This window comes from Symphalangus syndactylus, chromosome 13 (assembly GCF_028878055.3).
Source record: "Symphalangus syndactylus isolate Jambi chromosome 13, NHGRI_mSymSyn1-v2.1_pri, whole genome shotgun sequence".
Taxonomy (NCBI): Eukaryota; Metazoa; Chordata; class Mammalia; order Primates; family Hylobatidae; genus Symphalangus; species Symphalangus syndactylus.
This window is the reverse complement of record NC_072435.2, coordinates 24,235,893-24,250,311: the sequence shown is the minus strand read 5'-3', so window position 1 is coordinate 24,250,311 and position 14,419 is coordinate 24,235,893. Positions and strand designations below refer to the sequence as shown.

At 57.0% G+C, this 14,419-nt stretch overlaps 1 protein-coding gene across 2 annotated transcripts; it reads right to left on the bottom strand.

Annotated features, from left to right (window-relative positions):
- Nucleotides 1–728: 728 nt before the first annotated feature.
- On the bottom strand, nt 729–14,336 carry TMC4 (transmembrane channel like 4). 2 transcript variants are annotated; one of them, XM_055238850.2, is made up of 15 exons: nt 14,133–14,336; nt 12,634–12,850; nt 9,978–10,126; nt 9,016–9,248; nt 8,738–8,859; nt 5,844–5,991; nt 4,845–5,012; nt 4,147–4,310; nt 3,436–3,562; nt 3,087–3,184; nt 2,520–2,703; nt 1,594–1,724; nt 1,342–1,497; nt 931–1,009; nt 729–844 (listed from the first exon to the last, which is right to left on the bottom strand). In XM_055238850.2, the coding sequence occupies exons 1-15, from the start codon at nt 14,209–14,211 to the stop codon at nt 776–778; spliced, it is 2,124 nt and encodes a 707-aa protein (XP_055094825.1). In that variant the 5' UTR covers nt 14,212–14,336; the 3' UTR covers nt 729–775. The 2 variants fall into 2 exon arrangements, with proteins under 2 accessions (XP_055094825.1, XP_063471541.1); XM_063615471.1 differs by having other exon boundaries at nt 12,634–12,868; nt 14,133–14,211.
- Nucleotides 14,337–14,419: the final 83 nt, after the last annotated feature.

The window sequence follows — 14,419 nt, the reverse complement described above, 5'->3', positions numbered from 1 at the left end:
CGTGGTATCCCCTAGCAACCGCCTCTTGTCACAGATCAGAACCAATCATAAGTTGGCCCGCCCCTGATGGTACCAGATGCGGCCGTCGATTGGCCAACATGACCGTCAAGTCTCCTTGCGGAAGAGCGCTCCGCACTGACAAACATGCCCATACATTTGATTGGCTCCTGCCCTGCTGTAGCCCTGCCCCCACCTTCAGGACGCAGATTTCAAAGCGCTCTCAGCAACCTCGGCTGTATTTATTGATACAAGAAAGATCACCTCGGCTGTATTTATTGATACAAGAAAGATCACCCAATGGCCGGGCACAGTGGCTCACGCCTGTAATCCCAGCACTTTGGGAGGCCGAGGCGGACGGATCACAAGGTCAGGAGATCGAGGCCATCCTGGCTAACACGGTGAAACCCCGTCTCTACTAAAAATACAAAAAATTAGCCGGGCATGGTAGCAGGCGCCTGTAGTCCGGGAGGCTGAGGCAGGAGAATGGCGTGAGCCCGGGAGACGGAGCTTGCAGCAAGCCGAGATTGCGCCACGGCACTCCAGCCCGAGCGACAGAACGAGACTGTCTCAAAAAAAAAAAAAAAAAAAAAAAAAAAAAAAAAAAAAAAGAAAGATCACCCGAGAGTCAGGGACGCGGCGGCGAGGGGCCCTGGAAATCTCCAGATACCAAAGCTGGAAGGGCGTGGAGTCTTCTCCAGTTCTCCTAGTTCACAGATGTTGTGACCTAGGCTTACAGTGGGCCTGGGGTCTGAAAGTGGGACGTGGGCAGCTGGGGTCACAGAGCCGGTTTGGTGGAGGTCAGCGCCGCAGTGCGCCGTGCCAGGAAGACTTTATTCTGCGCCTCCTGGGGCAAAGAGAGGTGGAGGTGAGACAGCCCTCTTCCCCAACCCATGTTCCCCAGGGGCCCTCTCAGGGACCCGCCTGGCTCACCGTCTCTCTCTGACGTTTGAGCTCAGAGATGAGGCGTCCGTAGGAGTTAGCCAGAGCCACAGTGTACGCCATCAGGATGCTGGAGGAGACAGGAACGGAAGCCACTCCTGACACGCTCTTCCATTATATCCAAACGTCTGGCTCCTTCGAAGCCAGGGATGTGGACCCCTAAGCCCCTCCTCGTCTAGGCTCAAGGAGTTCAGTCTCCCAGCCCCTCCGCCTTCACATCCAGCAGTCCTAAGTCCCGCGCACCTCCTCCTTCGGACCCAGCAGTCCAGGAGCCTAGGCCTCCTCTCTCAGACTCAGTATGTTGCCTGCTCCCACGCCCAAGCCTCTCCTCTCTTGGACGCAGGTGGTGGCCCCCAGATCACACGCATTCAAACCCAGACCCAGAAGTCTGGGCCACCTCACCTGGAGATCAGCAGAAGGGGCACAGCAAAAGCCTGGGTCCCCAGGAAGAAAAGGAAGTTCTGGGTGGTCTCAGGGAGGCTGGAAATAGACTCAGGGATCTGGGCCCAGATGGACGACTGCCCCCGGAATGGACCACACAGCTTAGAAGGCGGGATCCTGAAGTCAAGACAGGCTAGGCTCACGTAGAGCCAGGAGTCTGAACACTGAATGGGGGGAGGGGGAGGGAGAGAGGCGGGAGCCTCTCGCACTTACAGGAAGATGCTGTAAAGCAGGGGAACACTGGAGATGGCCAGACCGAGGAGAAGGACCAAGGGGAAAAAGAAATTCGCCGTGGAGGCCCGGAAGGTGCGGGCAGCCGGGGAGCAGGTGGAGAAGAGGGTAAGCTGGTGGGGAAAGGCACGGAGAAAGGGGATCTGAAAAACAAGAGTCTGTGCCTTTTTTTTTTTTTTCTGAGACAGAGTCTGGCTCTGTCGCCCAGACTGGAGTGCGGTGGCGCTCACTGCAGCCTCCCCTCTCGGGTTCAAGCTATTCTCGTGTCTCAGCCTCCCAGTAGCTGGGGTTACAGGTGTGCACCACCACTCCCGGCTAATTTGTTTTGCTGTTGTTGTTGTTTGTTTGTTTTCTCTTTTTGAGACGGAGTCTCGCTCTGTCGCCCAGGCTGGAGTGCAGTGGCACGATCTCGGCTCACTGCGACCTTCACCTCCCTGGTTCAAGCAATTCCCCTGCCTCAGCCTCTCGAGTAGCTGGGATTACAGGCGCCCGCCACCAAGCCCGGCTAATTTTTTTTTGTATTTTTAGCAGAGACGGGGTTTTGCCATGTTGGCCGGTCTGGTCTCAAACTCCTGACCTCAGGTAATCCACCCGCGTCAGTCTCCCGAAGTGCTGAGATTACAGGCGTGAGCCACCGCGCCCGGCCTACCTGCCTCTCCTTTTTAACAAACCAGGACTCTGAGCCCTTTCCTCATCTAGGACCCCGGAGTCTGAGTCCCCAGATCCTCAGACATGTAAGTCAGAATGCCCTAGACTCCTCCTTCTCTCAGATCCAGGAGTCTGTCCTCCAACCCCCTCCTCTCTCAGGACCTAGTAATCCAGCCCCCCTGGATCTTCCTTGCCCAGGACCCAGGAGTGCGGGCCCCAATACCTCCCGCCTCAGACCCAAGGGTCCCCCTACCCCTTACCTTCTTCAGGTAAAAAAGCAGCAGGAACTTGACCGTGTTAAGCAGGGGCAGTAAAGGGCAGAAAAAACTCCCCACCCAGACCACCGTCTGCGCGTAGATGAGCCCCAGCACCTCGTCGGGCACCTGGAACTCCTGGGTTCCCGCCAGACGACCCAGCGCCCCAGGACAGAGGCCACAGAGGAGCCTGAAGGACGGGGCGGGGCCGGGCCCGAGTCAGGGGAGCGGCGGCCTGGAGTTTCCCCGCCTCCACCGCCCCGCCCGCCAATAGGAAGCATGCGTATCTGAGGAGGGGCGGGACTTTCGAGACTCCACGTGGAGGGGGGTGTGTCCAGAGGGCGGGTCCTGAGGCCTAGACCGGACCCAGGTGTCTCCGTGGTAGGGGCGGGGCCCGAGGGAAGTAACCCACTAAAACAAGGGCGGGGAGTGGGGAGATCAGCGGACCTAGGGCAAGCAAAGGGAGCAGGCAGAGGCGGGAATAGTAAAAAGGTGCGCGGTGAAAAGAACAGCGCGATGGGGCAGGGCCTGGTCCTAGAGGGGCGGGGCCACAGCGAGGGGCGGGGCTCTCACTTTCTAGGAAACTGGATAAGCAGCGCGACTGCCAAGACAGTCAGCAGATCAAAGAGCAGAAGTTTGTACATTTCCTGGCCCAGGACAGTCTCCCAGCACTGAAGAAGGAAGAAATAGGTCAGAAAGACCTCAGGACCCGGGCACCTGGAGGCCCAGGCGTCCGAGTCTCCACATCTCAAGCCTATGAGACCGTCAGTACTTTCTCTGGGGGTCCTCGTTTTTCAAACATTCATACCCTTGGGAGAGTGTTCCAGCACCCTCTCCGCCCAAACCAAGAGTCTGGACCCACCCAGCTCCATCTTTCCTTCAGGGACCCAAGAGTCCTAGGCAGATCCCATGCCGTTCTCACCGGAAGTTCTTTGTAATTGTAGCCACAGGTTTTGCAGTCCTCAGCCTCGGAGTCGCCCCCACAAGTGATCTGATTCCAGAGAGAGAAGAGCAGCACCACCAGGGAGGCCAGGCGAAGAAACACGGTCCTGAAGGGGGGAAGGCAGAGGAGAATGGGCCCTGACCCGGTACCCACCATGTGGCAGTTCCCGTCTCAGTGGAACGCGCCCGCATTCAACCCATCTGACAGATGAAGAAGCTGAGGCCCAGTGACAGAGTCAGGATTTCTTTCTTTTTTTTCTTTTTTCTTTTCTTTTCTTTTTTTTTTTTTTTTTTTTTGAGACACGGTCTCACTCTGTCGCCCGGACTGGAGTGCAGTGGCGCGATCTCAGGTCACTGCAACCTCTACCTCCCAGGCTCAAGCCATTCTCCTGCCTCAGCCTCCCGAGTAGCTGGGACTACAGAAGCCACTACCGCCGGGCTAATATTGGTATTTTACTACAGAAGGGGTTTCACCATGTTCGTCAGGCTGGTCTCGAACTCCTGACCTCAGCCTCGGCCTCCCAAAGTGCTGGGATTACAGGTGTGAGCCACTGCGCCTGGCCAACAGAGTCAGGATTTGAATCCCTGGATCCGATATCAGCAGGATTTCCGTGTCTTACCTGTCAGCGCCAACATCCCTCTGACCGCCCCCACCCTTCATCATTCCCAGCCATCCCCATGAGGCTGGAACCTGAGCAGGATAAAAACGATCTGGCGACTCCGAGTGTAGCCCTCCAGTGGAGCAATGAGCTTGAACACGGGCGGCAGAACAAAGTTGACCACAGCGATGAAGATGGACGGAAGGTAATTCAACACAAGCTTCAGCAGTGGCAACTCCTGGACAAGGGGCATCTCCTGGGAGGGGGATGGATCATGAGTAGAGGCTTGGGGTCCTGGAGGAGCCAAGCTTAAGGTCCTCCCCCCGGCTTCTTCTTCTTCTTCTTCTTCTTTTTTGAGACAGAGTCTTGCTCTGTTGCCCAGGCTGGAGTGCAGTGGTGCGATCTCGGCTCGCTGCAACCTCCGCCTCCCGGGTTCAAGTGATTCTCCTGCCTCAGCCTCCTGAGTAGCTGGGATTACGGGCGCCCACGCCCGTCTAATTTTTGTATTTTTAGTAGAGACGGGTTTTCACCATGTTGGTCAGGCTGGTCTGGAACTCCTGACCTCGTGATCCGCCCGCCTCAGCCTCCCAAAGTGCTGGGATTACAGGCGTGAGCCACCGCGCCCAGCCTCTCTTCTTCCTTTAAAATCCCTAAGTTCAGGGTCCAAACATACCCTCTCCCATACTTCCTCTCTAAGATCTCTGGTATCCCAAACTTCCGTCCCCTCCCTCCACCGTTGGAAATGTAGGTTCCAGGACCCCCTGGCTTCCTCTTCCAAGACCCTCCGCACCTGCAGCTCCACGGTGCACCCCGTAGCCCAGTAGATGCCATAGAAGGCTGCCCCCAGGAGCGCGACCACCAGCAGGTTGAGCAGCACCCGCACCAACCAAACCCTGGCTTGCTGGCCCAGCGTCCGCACCGCAGCCTGGCGCCGCACCACTGTCTCCTCCAGCTCCACCTGAAGGCAGGAGAGATGCCCGCTTGGACTCCATTTCCCAAGGCGCGGGCCTCTCGGTTCCCCAGGCCTGGCTCTCCAGAGATCCTCCTTAACGTGAACTGATGCAGGCGGTCTCCCCACCCGCTAACAACCTCTGCAGTCCTGGTTCCACTCGCTCCGGGGTGCTCCAGGAAACCAGCGGCCCTTTACAGCCCTGCCCCTTCGCGGCTGGATCCAGCAACCCAAGCCCCCATCCCTCCGCGGCCAATCTCAGCACCCCAGGCCCCGCCCCGGAGGCTCCGCCCAGCATCCCAAGACCCGCCTTTCGTCAGCCCTGCCCATCAGAGGCTCCGCCCCCAGGCGGCCCTGCGCTTTATTCCTGGCCTGAAGTTCCAGTTCAGCTGTATCAAGACGTCCCGCTGGCCGCTCCCATCACTTAACTTTGAACCAAATTGCCTTAGGCCCCGCCCGCTTCTTGTGCTTACTTAAAAAAAAAAATTTTTTTTTTTTTTTTTTTGGTAGAGAGGGAGCCTCCCTATGTTGCCCACCCAGGCTGGTCTCGAACTCCTAGACTCAAGCGATCCACCTGCCTCGGTCTCCCAAAGTGCTGGGGTTACAAGCACGAGCCACCGATCCCAGCCCTGGCGCATCCTTTTCCTACACCCTTGGACCTCGGGCAGCCCTATCTCGGCCTCCTCTCAACCCTCTCATTCCCCAGGACCTGCCTTTCTCGGAGAAGGAGCTGCCTAGCATCTCTCCGGAGGCCCCATCACCGAGTTAGGCCCTGTGCGTTATCTCAGCCCGGTCCTGTCTGGTCCCTACCCAGTTGCAGACCCCGCTCCCTAATCACACCTTTAATTCGTACAAGATGATGCGCTGTCGCAGCCGCACGTGGACGTCCCCGCAGAGGCCGAAGTCCCAGGCCGAGAACACCCGGTGGCTGTAGCTGGTCAGAGCCTCGGACTCCGCCAGCAGTGTCTGCTTCAGCCCAGACACCGAGCTGAGAGAGGAGACCCGGGAGACGGGATGTGAAAGGACAGCCAGGAACGGGGGTTATAGGGGAACCCCTCATACTGGGACAAACGGGGAAGATGAACCTTAAGGCCTTGGGTACTACGCGAGTTCCCACCAGACCAGATGGGGAAAGAGTCAAAGAGGCAGAGACACAGTCATTGAAGGCGAAGTCCAAGGGAGATTCAGAGACAGATCTGGGGTGCAGGCACCCCAAAGAGAGAGGCAGAAACCTAGGAGACAGGGACAGAGCCCCAGAGCGAAGGGGGCAGAAACCCAGAGTGAGAGAGACAGAGGCCCTGAGGAAGACAGAGATGTGGAGGAGGGACAGAGGCCCCAGAGGGAGATTCGGAGAAAGGGAGACAAAGGCAGTGAGAAAGGAGAAACTAAATCTACAAAAGATGGGGGTCAAAGACCCGTAAGAAGTACAGGCATCCAGAGAAGGGAGCTGCGGCGGGAAGACCCGAGAAGAAGACAGAGACCCAGAGAAGATGGCAGGTAAAGACTCAAGAGAGGGGGGCAGGCCAGGCGCCATGGCTCACGCCTGTAATCCCAGCACTTTGGGAGGCCGAGGGGGGAGGATCACCTGAGGTCAGGAGTTTGAGACCAGCCTGGTCAATGTGGTGAAACCCCGTCTCTACTAAAAATACAAAAATTAGCCAGGCGTGGTGGTGCATGCCTGTAATCCCAACTACTTGGGAGGCTGAGCTGGGAGGATCACTTAAACCCAGGAGGTGGAGGTCACCTCCAAAAAAAAAAAAAAGACCCAGAGAAGACAGGCAGGTAAAGAGACTCAAGAGAGGGGGGCAAAGACCCAAGAAGGAGATAGAGAACCCCAGCAGGGGCAGAACAGAACTGGACAAAAAGACCATGTGCACCTTCACTGCCCTGGCCCTGGCCCCCATCATCACTCACGTGAACAACCACAGAGGGCCCCCCTTATAATCCATTCTCAGTTCTTGAGCCAGTGGGACCTTCTTTTGATGCAACTCAGACTGTATTCCCCTGTTTAAAACCTATTCCAGGGCTTTTCCCTGCTCTTAAAATCGAGGCTTCTTGGCCGGGCACAGTGGCTCACGCCTGTAATCCCAGCACTTTGGGAGACCGAGGCGGGCAGATCACCTGAGGTCAGGAGTTCGAGACCAGCCTGACCAACATGGTGAAACCCCATCTCTACTAAAAATACAAAATTAGCCGGGCATGGTGGCACATGCCTGTAATCCCAGCTACTTGGGAGGCTGAGGCAGGAAAATTGCTTGAACCCGGGAGGTGGAGGTTGCAGTGAGCTGAGATCACACCACTGCACTCTAGCCCGGGTGACAGAGCAAGACTCCGTCTCAAAAAAAAAAAAACAAAAAATGTTGACTTTTGGCCAGGCACATTGGCTCATGCCTGTAATTCCAGCACCTTGGGAGGCTGAGGTGAGTAGATCTCTTCAGCCCGGGAGTTTGAGTGCAGCCTGGGCAACATAGCAAGACCCTGTCTCTATAACATTAAAAAAAATTTTTTAGCAGGACATGGTGGTGCGCCCCTGTGGTCCCAGCTGCTCCAGAGGCTGAGGTAGGAGGATCAGTTGAGTTCCGGAGGCCCAGGCTTCTGGTGAGCTATGATTGCACCACTGCACTCTAGCCGGGTGACAGAGTGAGACCCTGTCTCAAAAAACAAAACAGACTGGACGCGGTGGCTCACACCTGTAATCCCAGCACTTTGGGAGGCCAAGGCAGGTGGATCACCTGAGATCAGGAGTTCCAGACCAGCCTGGCCAACATGGCGATACCCCGTCTCTACTAAAAATACAAAAAATTAGCTGGGCGTGGTGGCGGGAGCCTGTAAACCCAGCTACTTGGGAGGCTGAGGCAGGAGAATCGCTTGAACCCTGGAGGTGGAGGTTGCAGTGAGCCAAGATAGTGCCATTGCACTCCAGCCTGGGCGACAGAGTAAGACTCTGTCTCAAAAACAAACAAAACAAATGAAAAACAAAAACAAATCCCAAAACCTTGATCTTTTTTTTTTTTTTTTTTTTGAGACGGAGTCTCGCTCTGTCACCCAGGCTGGAGTGCAGTGGCGCGATCTCGGCTCACTGCGAGCTCCGCCTCCCGGGTTCACGCCATTCTCCTGCCTCAGCCTCTCCGAGTAGCTGGGACTACAGGTGCCCGCCACCACGCCCGGCTAATTTTTTTGTATTTTTAGTAGAGACGGGGTTTCACCGTGGTCTCGATCTCCTGACCTCGTGATCCACCCGCCTCGACCTCCCAAAGTGCTGGAATTACAAGCGTGAGCCACCGCGCCCGGCCTGATCTTTTTTTTTTTAGATGGAGTTTCACTCTGTGGCCCAGGCTGGAGTGCAGTGGTGCAAACTCAGCTCACTGCAAGCTCCGCCTCCTGGGTTCAGGCCATTCTCCTGGCCCAACCTCCCTAGTAGCTGGGACCACAGGCGCCCGCCACCACTCCCGGCTAATTTTTTGTATTTTTAGTAGAGACGGGGTTTCACCGTGTTAGCCAGGATGGTCTCGATCTCCTGACCTCAGGTGATCTGCCCACATTGGTCTCCCAAAGTGCTGGGATTACAGGTGTGAGCCACTGGGCCTGGCCCAAAACCTTGATTTTAACTCACATAGAATAAAGGGTTACACAGTAAGACTGAGGATTCTTGGGGAGGGGGTTTCTGCCACCACTACTTGCTCCCCCACCCCAACCCGTCCCGTCAGGGGGTCAGGGGTGCAGGTGCCACTGACCGACGCAGGATGAGCAGGAGGCAGATGAGGCCAACGGCAAAGGCCCAGCACAGGTAGGTGACCGCCAGGCGTGGGCGGGGCGGGTAGAAGCCATAGAAGAGAGGGGACCATTCCAGGTAACCCTGTGGGGGGAAGGCGGCGCAGGGGCCACTGTGGGAGGTGGAGGGGCTCCTGGAGCTGCACAGTCAGGGTCTGGGGTCAGGGTTTGAGGTTCGTGTCATTGAAGGCACTGGGCTCACAGGTGGGCGGGGGAATCTCCCAGGGACCCAGGCACCTACTTCTCCCGAGAGCAAGTTGAAGAGCTGGGTGGCAAAGGTGACCAGGCCCTGGGAGTGGGGGTTATAGGGGCCGCAGGGCGAGGAGATGTCGGGGCCGGGAGGGCCTGGGGGAGCGCCTCCCAACCAGGTGGGCAGCAGCGTCATGCAGGCCATAAGCACAGACGCCAGCACGTTGAGAAGGAGCAGGAAGCGCAGCAGGGAGAAGTAGGACTCGGTGCCGGCGCCAAACTGGCCTGCAGGGGGCAGCAGAGAGAGGCTCAGGTTCTTTCCCGGGAGCAGACCACCCCCTCCCACCCCGGGACTGGGGCCCAGCCGCGCCTTTCTTTTCTTTTCTTTCTTTTCTTTTTTTCTTTTTTTTCTTTTTTTCTTTTCTTTTCTTTTCTTTTCTTTTCTTTTCTTTTCTTTTCCTCTCTTCTCCCCTTTCCTTTCCTTTTCTTTTTCTTTCTCTCTCTCTCTCTCTCTATACATACATATATATATATATATATATATATTTTTTTTTTTTTTTTTGAGACGGAGTTTCGCTCTGCTGCCCAGCATGGAGTGCAGCGGCGTGATCTTGGCTCATTGCAACCTCCGCCTTCTGGGTTCAAGCAATTTTCCTGTCTCAGCTTCCCAAGTAGCTGGGATTACAGGCATGCGCCACCATGCTCAGCTAGTTTTTGTATTTTTAGTAGAGACGGGGATTTCACCATGTTGGTCAGGCTGGTCTCGAACTCCTGACCTCGGGTGATCCACTCACCTCGGCCTCCCAAATTGTTGGGATTACAGGTGTGAGCCACCGCGCCCGGCTCAGCAGTGCCTTTCTCAGACCCAAGAGTCCAGACCCCCAGCCCCTCCTCCCTCATACCCAGATCCCAGCCCCTCCTCCCTCAGACCCAGGAGTCTGTCCCCAGCCCCTCCTCCCTCAGACCCAGGAGTCCAGGCCCTGCCCCCAGGACACCACCCGAACCCCACCGCACCCCCGATCCTCTTCAGTGTCCACGCCCAGGGCTGCAGGCTTCGCAAGCCTTCCTTTGTTTTCTCCTTGGATCTCCGAAGTAGCCGCACCCATTGGTCCGTCCTAGTTCCAGAGCCATAGACCACCTGGTCTCTGCTGGCATTTCTTTGCCTGGGAGGGAAACAGGCAGAAAATGAGGGGTTTCGCAGCCCCAGACTGGGAACCATCTGAATGTAGAAACAACCCAACAGTAGAATGGAGAAGTAAATTGTAGCCTATACATAAGATAGAATACTCTGTAGCAATAAAAAATAAACCGGCTGGGTACAGTGGCTCAATCCTGTAATCCCAGCACTTTGGGAGGCTGAGGTGGGTGAATCACCTGAGGTCAGGAGTTCGAGACCAGCCTGACCAACATGGTGAAATCCTGTCTCTACTAAAAATACCAAAAAAAAAAAAAAAGCTGGGCCTGGTGGCGGGTGCCTGTAATCCCAGCTACACGGGAGGCTGAGGCAAGAGAATCGCTTGAACCTGGGAGGCGGAGGTTGCAGTGAGCTGAGATGGCGCCATTGCACTCCAGCCTGGGTGACAGAGTGAGATTCCAAGGAAGAAAAGAAAGAAACCTAATGCTAGGCAGAAGATGCCAGCACAAAAGACTGAAGACTATGATTCTATTTGCATAAAGTTGCAGAGCACAGCTAGCAAAGCTCTACAGAAAAGCAGGAGGCTGGAGTGGGAGAATCGCTTGAGCCCAGGTGTCGGAGGCTGCAGTGAGCTGAGATCGCACCACTGCACTCCAGCCTGGGCATCAGAGCAAAAAGGTTAGGGAGAAGAGGTTACCTTGTCCTTGTGAGGAGAAAGGGGGTGTCAGGGGAGGGACACACAGGGTGCTGTCATGCTGTGTCGCTTGCCCTAGCTGCAGTTTATCTGGGCTCTCACTTTATGAATACAGCCGTCCCTCAGTATCCATGGGGGTTGGTTCAAGGACTCCCTAAGAATACTGAAATCTGTAGATGCCCAAATTCCTTATATAAAACGGTACACTAAGGCCGGGCGCGGTGGCTCAAGCCTGTAATCCCAGCACTTTGGGAGGCCGAGGCGGGTGGATCACGAGGTCAGGAGATCGAGACCATCCTGGCTAACACGGTGAAACCCTGTCTCTACTAAAAAATACAAAAAAATTAGCCGGGCGTGCTGGCGGGCGCCTGTGGTCCCAGCTACTCGGGAGGCTGAGGCAGGAGAATGGCGTGAACCCAGGAGGTGGAGGTTGCGGTGAGCCGAGATCGCGCCACCGCACTCCAGCCTGGGGGACAGAGAAAGACTCCGTCTCAAAAAAAAAAAAAAAAAGGCCGGGCGCGGTGGCTCACGCTTGTAATCCCAGCACTTTGGGAGGCCGAGGCGGGCGGATCACAAGGTCAGGAGATCGAGACCATGGTGAAACCCCATCTCTACTAAAAATACAAAAAAAAAATTAGCCGGGCGTGGTGGCGGGCGCCTGTAGTCCCAGCTACTCGGAGAGGCTGAGGCAGGAGAATGGCGTGAACCCGGGAGGCGGAGCTTGCAGTGAGCCGAGATTGTGCCACTGCACTCCAGCCTGGGCAACAGAGCGAGACTCCGTCTCAAAAAAAAAAAAATAAAATAAAATAAAACGGTACACTATGTGCATACAGGCTACACACATCCTCCTGTGTTTATTTTATTTTAATTTTTATCTGATTTTTATAGACAGTGTCTCGTTTTGTTGTCCAGGCTGGAGTGCAGTGGTGCAATCATAGCTCAATGCAGCCTCAAACTTCCAGGCTCAAGCAATTCTCCCGCCTCAGCCTCCCGAAGCGCTGGGTCTACAGGTATGGGCCACTACACCCAGCCCTGCAATGCACTTTAAATCATCTCTAGAAGCCGGGCGCGGTGGCTCACGCTTGTAATCCCAGCACTTTGGGAGGCCGAGGCGGGCGGATCACGAGGTCAGGAGATCGAGACCACGGTGAAACCCTGTCTCTACTAAAAATACAAAAAAAAAAAAAAAAAAAAAATTAGCCGGGCGTGGTGGCAGGCACCTGTAGTCCCAGCTACTCAGAGAGGCTGAGGCAGGAGAATGGCGTGAACCCGGGAGGCGGAGCTTGCAGTGAGCCGAGATTGCGCCACTGCACTCCAGCCTGGGCGACAGAGCGAGACTCCGTCTCAAAAAAAAAAAAAAAAAAAATCTCTAGATTACTTATAACACCTTGTACAAGGTAAATGTTATATAGATAGCTGTTCTTTTAACTTGTATTTTTTTTGTCATATTGTTACTTCGATTATTACTTTTAAAAAAATAGAGATGGGGTCTCGCTATGTTGCTCAGGTTGCAGTATAAAGCAGAGAGAAATAAATATTAACAGATTTTGGACACACACAGAGAGAAACTGAGGCAGAGACAGGATTGGTGGAGACCAGGGAGACGGCAAATCCCAGAGAGAAGAGACCCCAGAGCCACTGAAAGGCAGCACTCACCTGGAGTCCGAAGTAGAGACAAAGATGAGGAGAAAAAAGAAACCAAGAGAGGCAGCTCTGAGCGGGGCAGAGAGAGGCCCCAGAAGCCAGGAGCAGCAGAGGACAGAGGGAGGAGACCGAGTCCAAGGTATGGGAGAAGGGCCCAGTCCAGGCTGTGCGGGTCCCAGCTGGAGGTGGGGCCTCACCTGTGTGCCCGTCTGGCCTGCATGGGCCAGGGCAGTTCCCGGGAAGGGTGAGGGTCCTGCAGCTCTGTCTGGGTGACTTCTGTGAAGGCCTTTCTGCTCCTTCCTCCATCCTCCTCCTCCTCCTCCGCCAGCGCCCCCCAAGGCAGCACCCCAGGGCCTCGGTACCGAAGGGTGGCAGCACTCGGCAGCTCGTTCAGCACAGAGGACAGCGATGGGCCTGGGGAGGGGCAGGGGGCTGGGAAGACCTGGGAGTCTGGGCCCAAATTCCTCCTCCCTCAGACCAGGAAACCAGGCCCCCAGCCCCTCCTCCCTCAGACCCAGGAGTCCAGGCCCCCGGCCCCTCCTCCCTCAGACCCAGGAGTCCAGGCCCCCGGCCCCTCCTCCCTCAGACCCAGGAGTCCAGACCCCCGGCCCCTCCTCCTTCAGACCCAGGAGTCCAGGCCCCCGGCCCCTCCTCCCTCAGACCCAGGAGTCCAGGCCCCCGGCCCCTCCTCCCTCAGACCAGGAAACCAGGTTCCCAGCCCCTCCTCCCTCAGACCCAGGAGTCCAGGCCCCCGGCCCCTCCTCCCTCAGACCCAGGAGTCCAGACCCCCGGCCCCTCCTCCCTCAGACCCAGGAGTCCAGGCCCCCGGCCCCTCCTCCCTCAGACCCAGGAGTCCAGGCCCCCGGCCCCTCCTCCCTCAGACCCAGGAGTCCAGGCCCCCGGCCCCTCCTCCCTCAGACCCAGGAGTCCAGGCCCCCGGCCCCTCCTCCCTCAGACCCAGGAGTCCAGGCCCCGGCCCCTCCTCCCTCACACCAGGAAACCAGGTTCCCAGCCCCTCCTCCCTCAGACCCAGGAGTCTAGACCCCGGCCCCTCCTCCCTCACACCAGGAAACCAGGTTCCCAGCCCCTCCTCCCTCAGACCCAGGAGTCCAGGCCCCCGGCCCCTCCTCCCTCAGACCCAGCAGTCCAGGCCCCCGGCCCCTCCTCCCTCAGACCCAGGAGTCCAGGCTCCCAGCCTCTCCTCCCTCAGACCAGGAAACCAGGTTCCCAGCCCCTCCTCCCTCAGACCCAGGAGTCCAGGCCCCCGGCCCCTCCTCCCTCAGGCCCAGGAGTCTGGGTGCCAGCCTCTACTTCCCCTGGACCCAGGGGTCCACAGCCCTCGACTCTGTCCCCAAGCGTGGAACCCTCCTACTCCAGGGCAGTGGAGTCCAGGCTTCAACTTCCTTTTCCCTCTAGCTCAGGAGTGTGGGAACCCAGCCTCTCCTATTCCCGAGACACCCAAACTCCCAGCCCTGAGCCCTCCCCTCCTCCCAGACTAGCCTGGTTCTCCAGGCTCCTCCTCCTGAGACCCTGGAGTTCCAGCCTGCAGTTCCCTTCTCCCCCATAATATCAGGAAGTGGAACCTTCTCTCTTCAGGCCTCAGACTCAGGAGGCCAGGCCTCCCCTTTCCTCCTCCAGCAGGACTCCCACCTAGCCTGAAGGTCGGATGGATCTGAGCTTCTCCTGGCATCCCTACCTCCTCTGGCCTCCTGGCGGGCCAGCCACCCCCTAGAGGAGCCCCAGGCTTCTGATTCCAAGGTCGGGTTTTCTTCCATGGCCCCAGGCTGGGCTGTCTCTAGTGGCCACCAGGCAGACACTGCGCCTCAGGTAAGGGAGGGGCCGGGGACAGGTGTGTACCTGGCCAGCAGGTGGCCCGGAGGGAGTAAGGTACACTTCCTGTGGTTTCTCAGGGCCGCTGATGCGAAAGGTCTCCTGGGAGCTGAAGTCCTCGTGGTGCCCGGGCCTGACCGTTTGGTTCCTGGG

Coding starts and splice junctions, on each gene's coding strand:
- TMC4 (XM_063615471.1), bottom strand. CDS start 14,211: ATGGAAGAAAACCCGACCTTGGAATCAGAAGCCTGGGGCTCCTCTAGG. Junction 10,127..12,633: donor CAGGCCAGACGGGCACACAG/GTGAGGCCCCAC, acceptor TTTCCCTCCCAG/GCAAAGAAATGCCAGCAGAG. Junction 5,013..5,843: donor TCATCTTGTACGAATTAAAG/GTGTGATTAGGG, acceptor TCCTGCCTTCAG/GTGGAGCTGGAGGAGACAGT.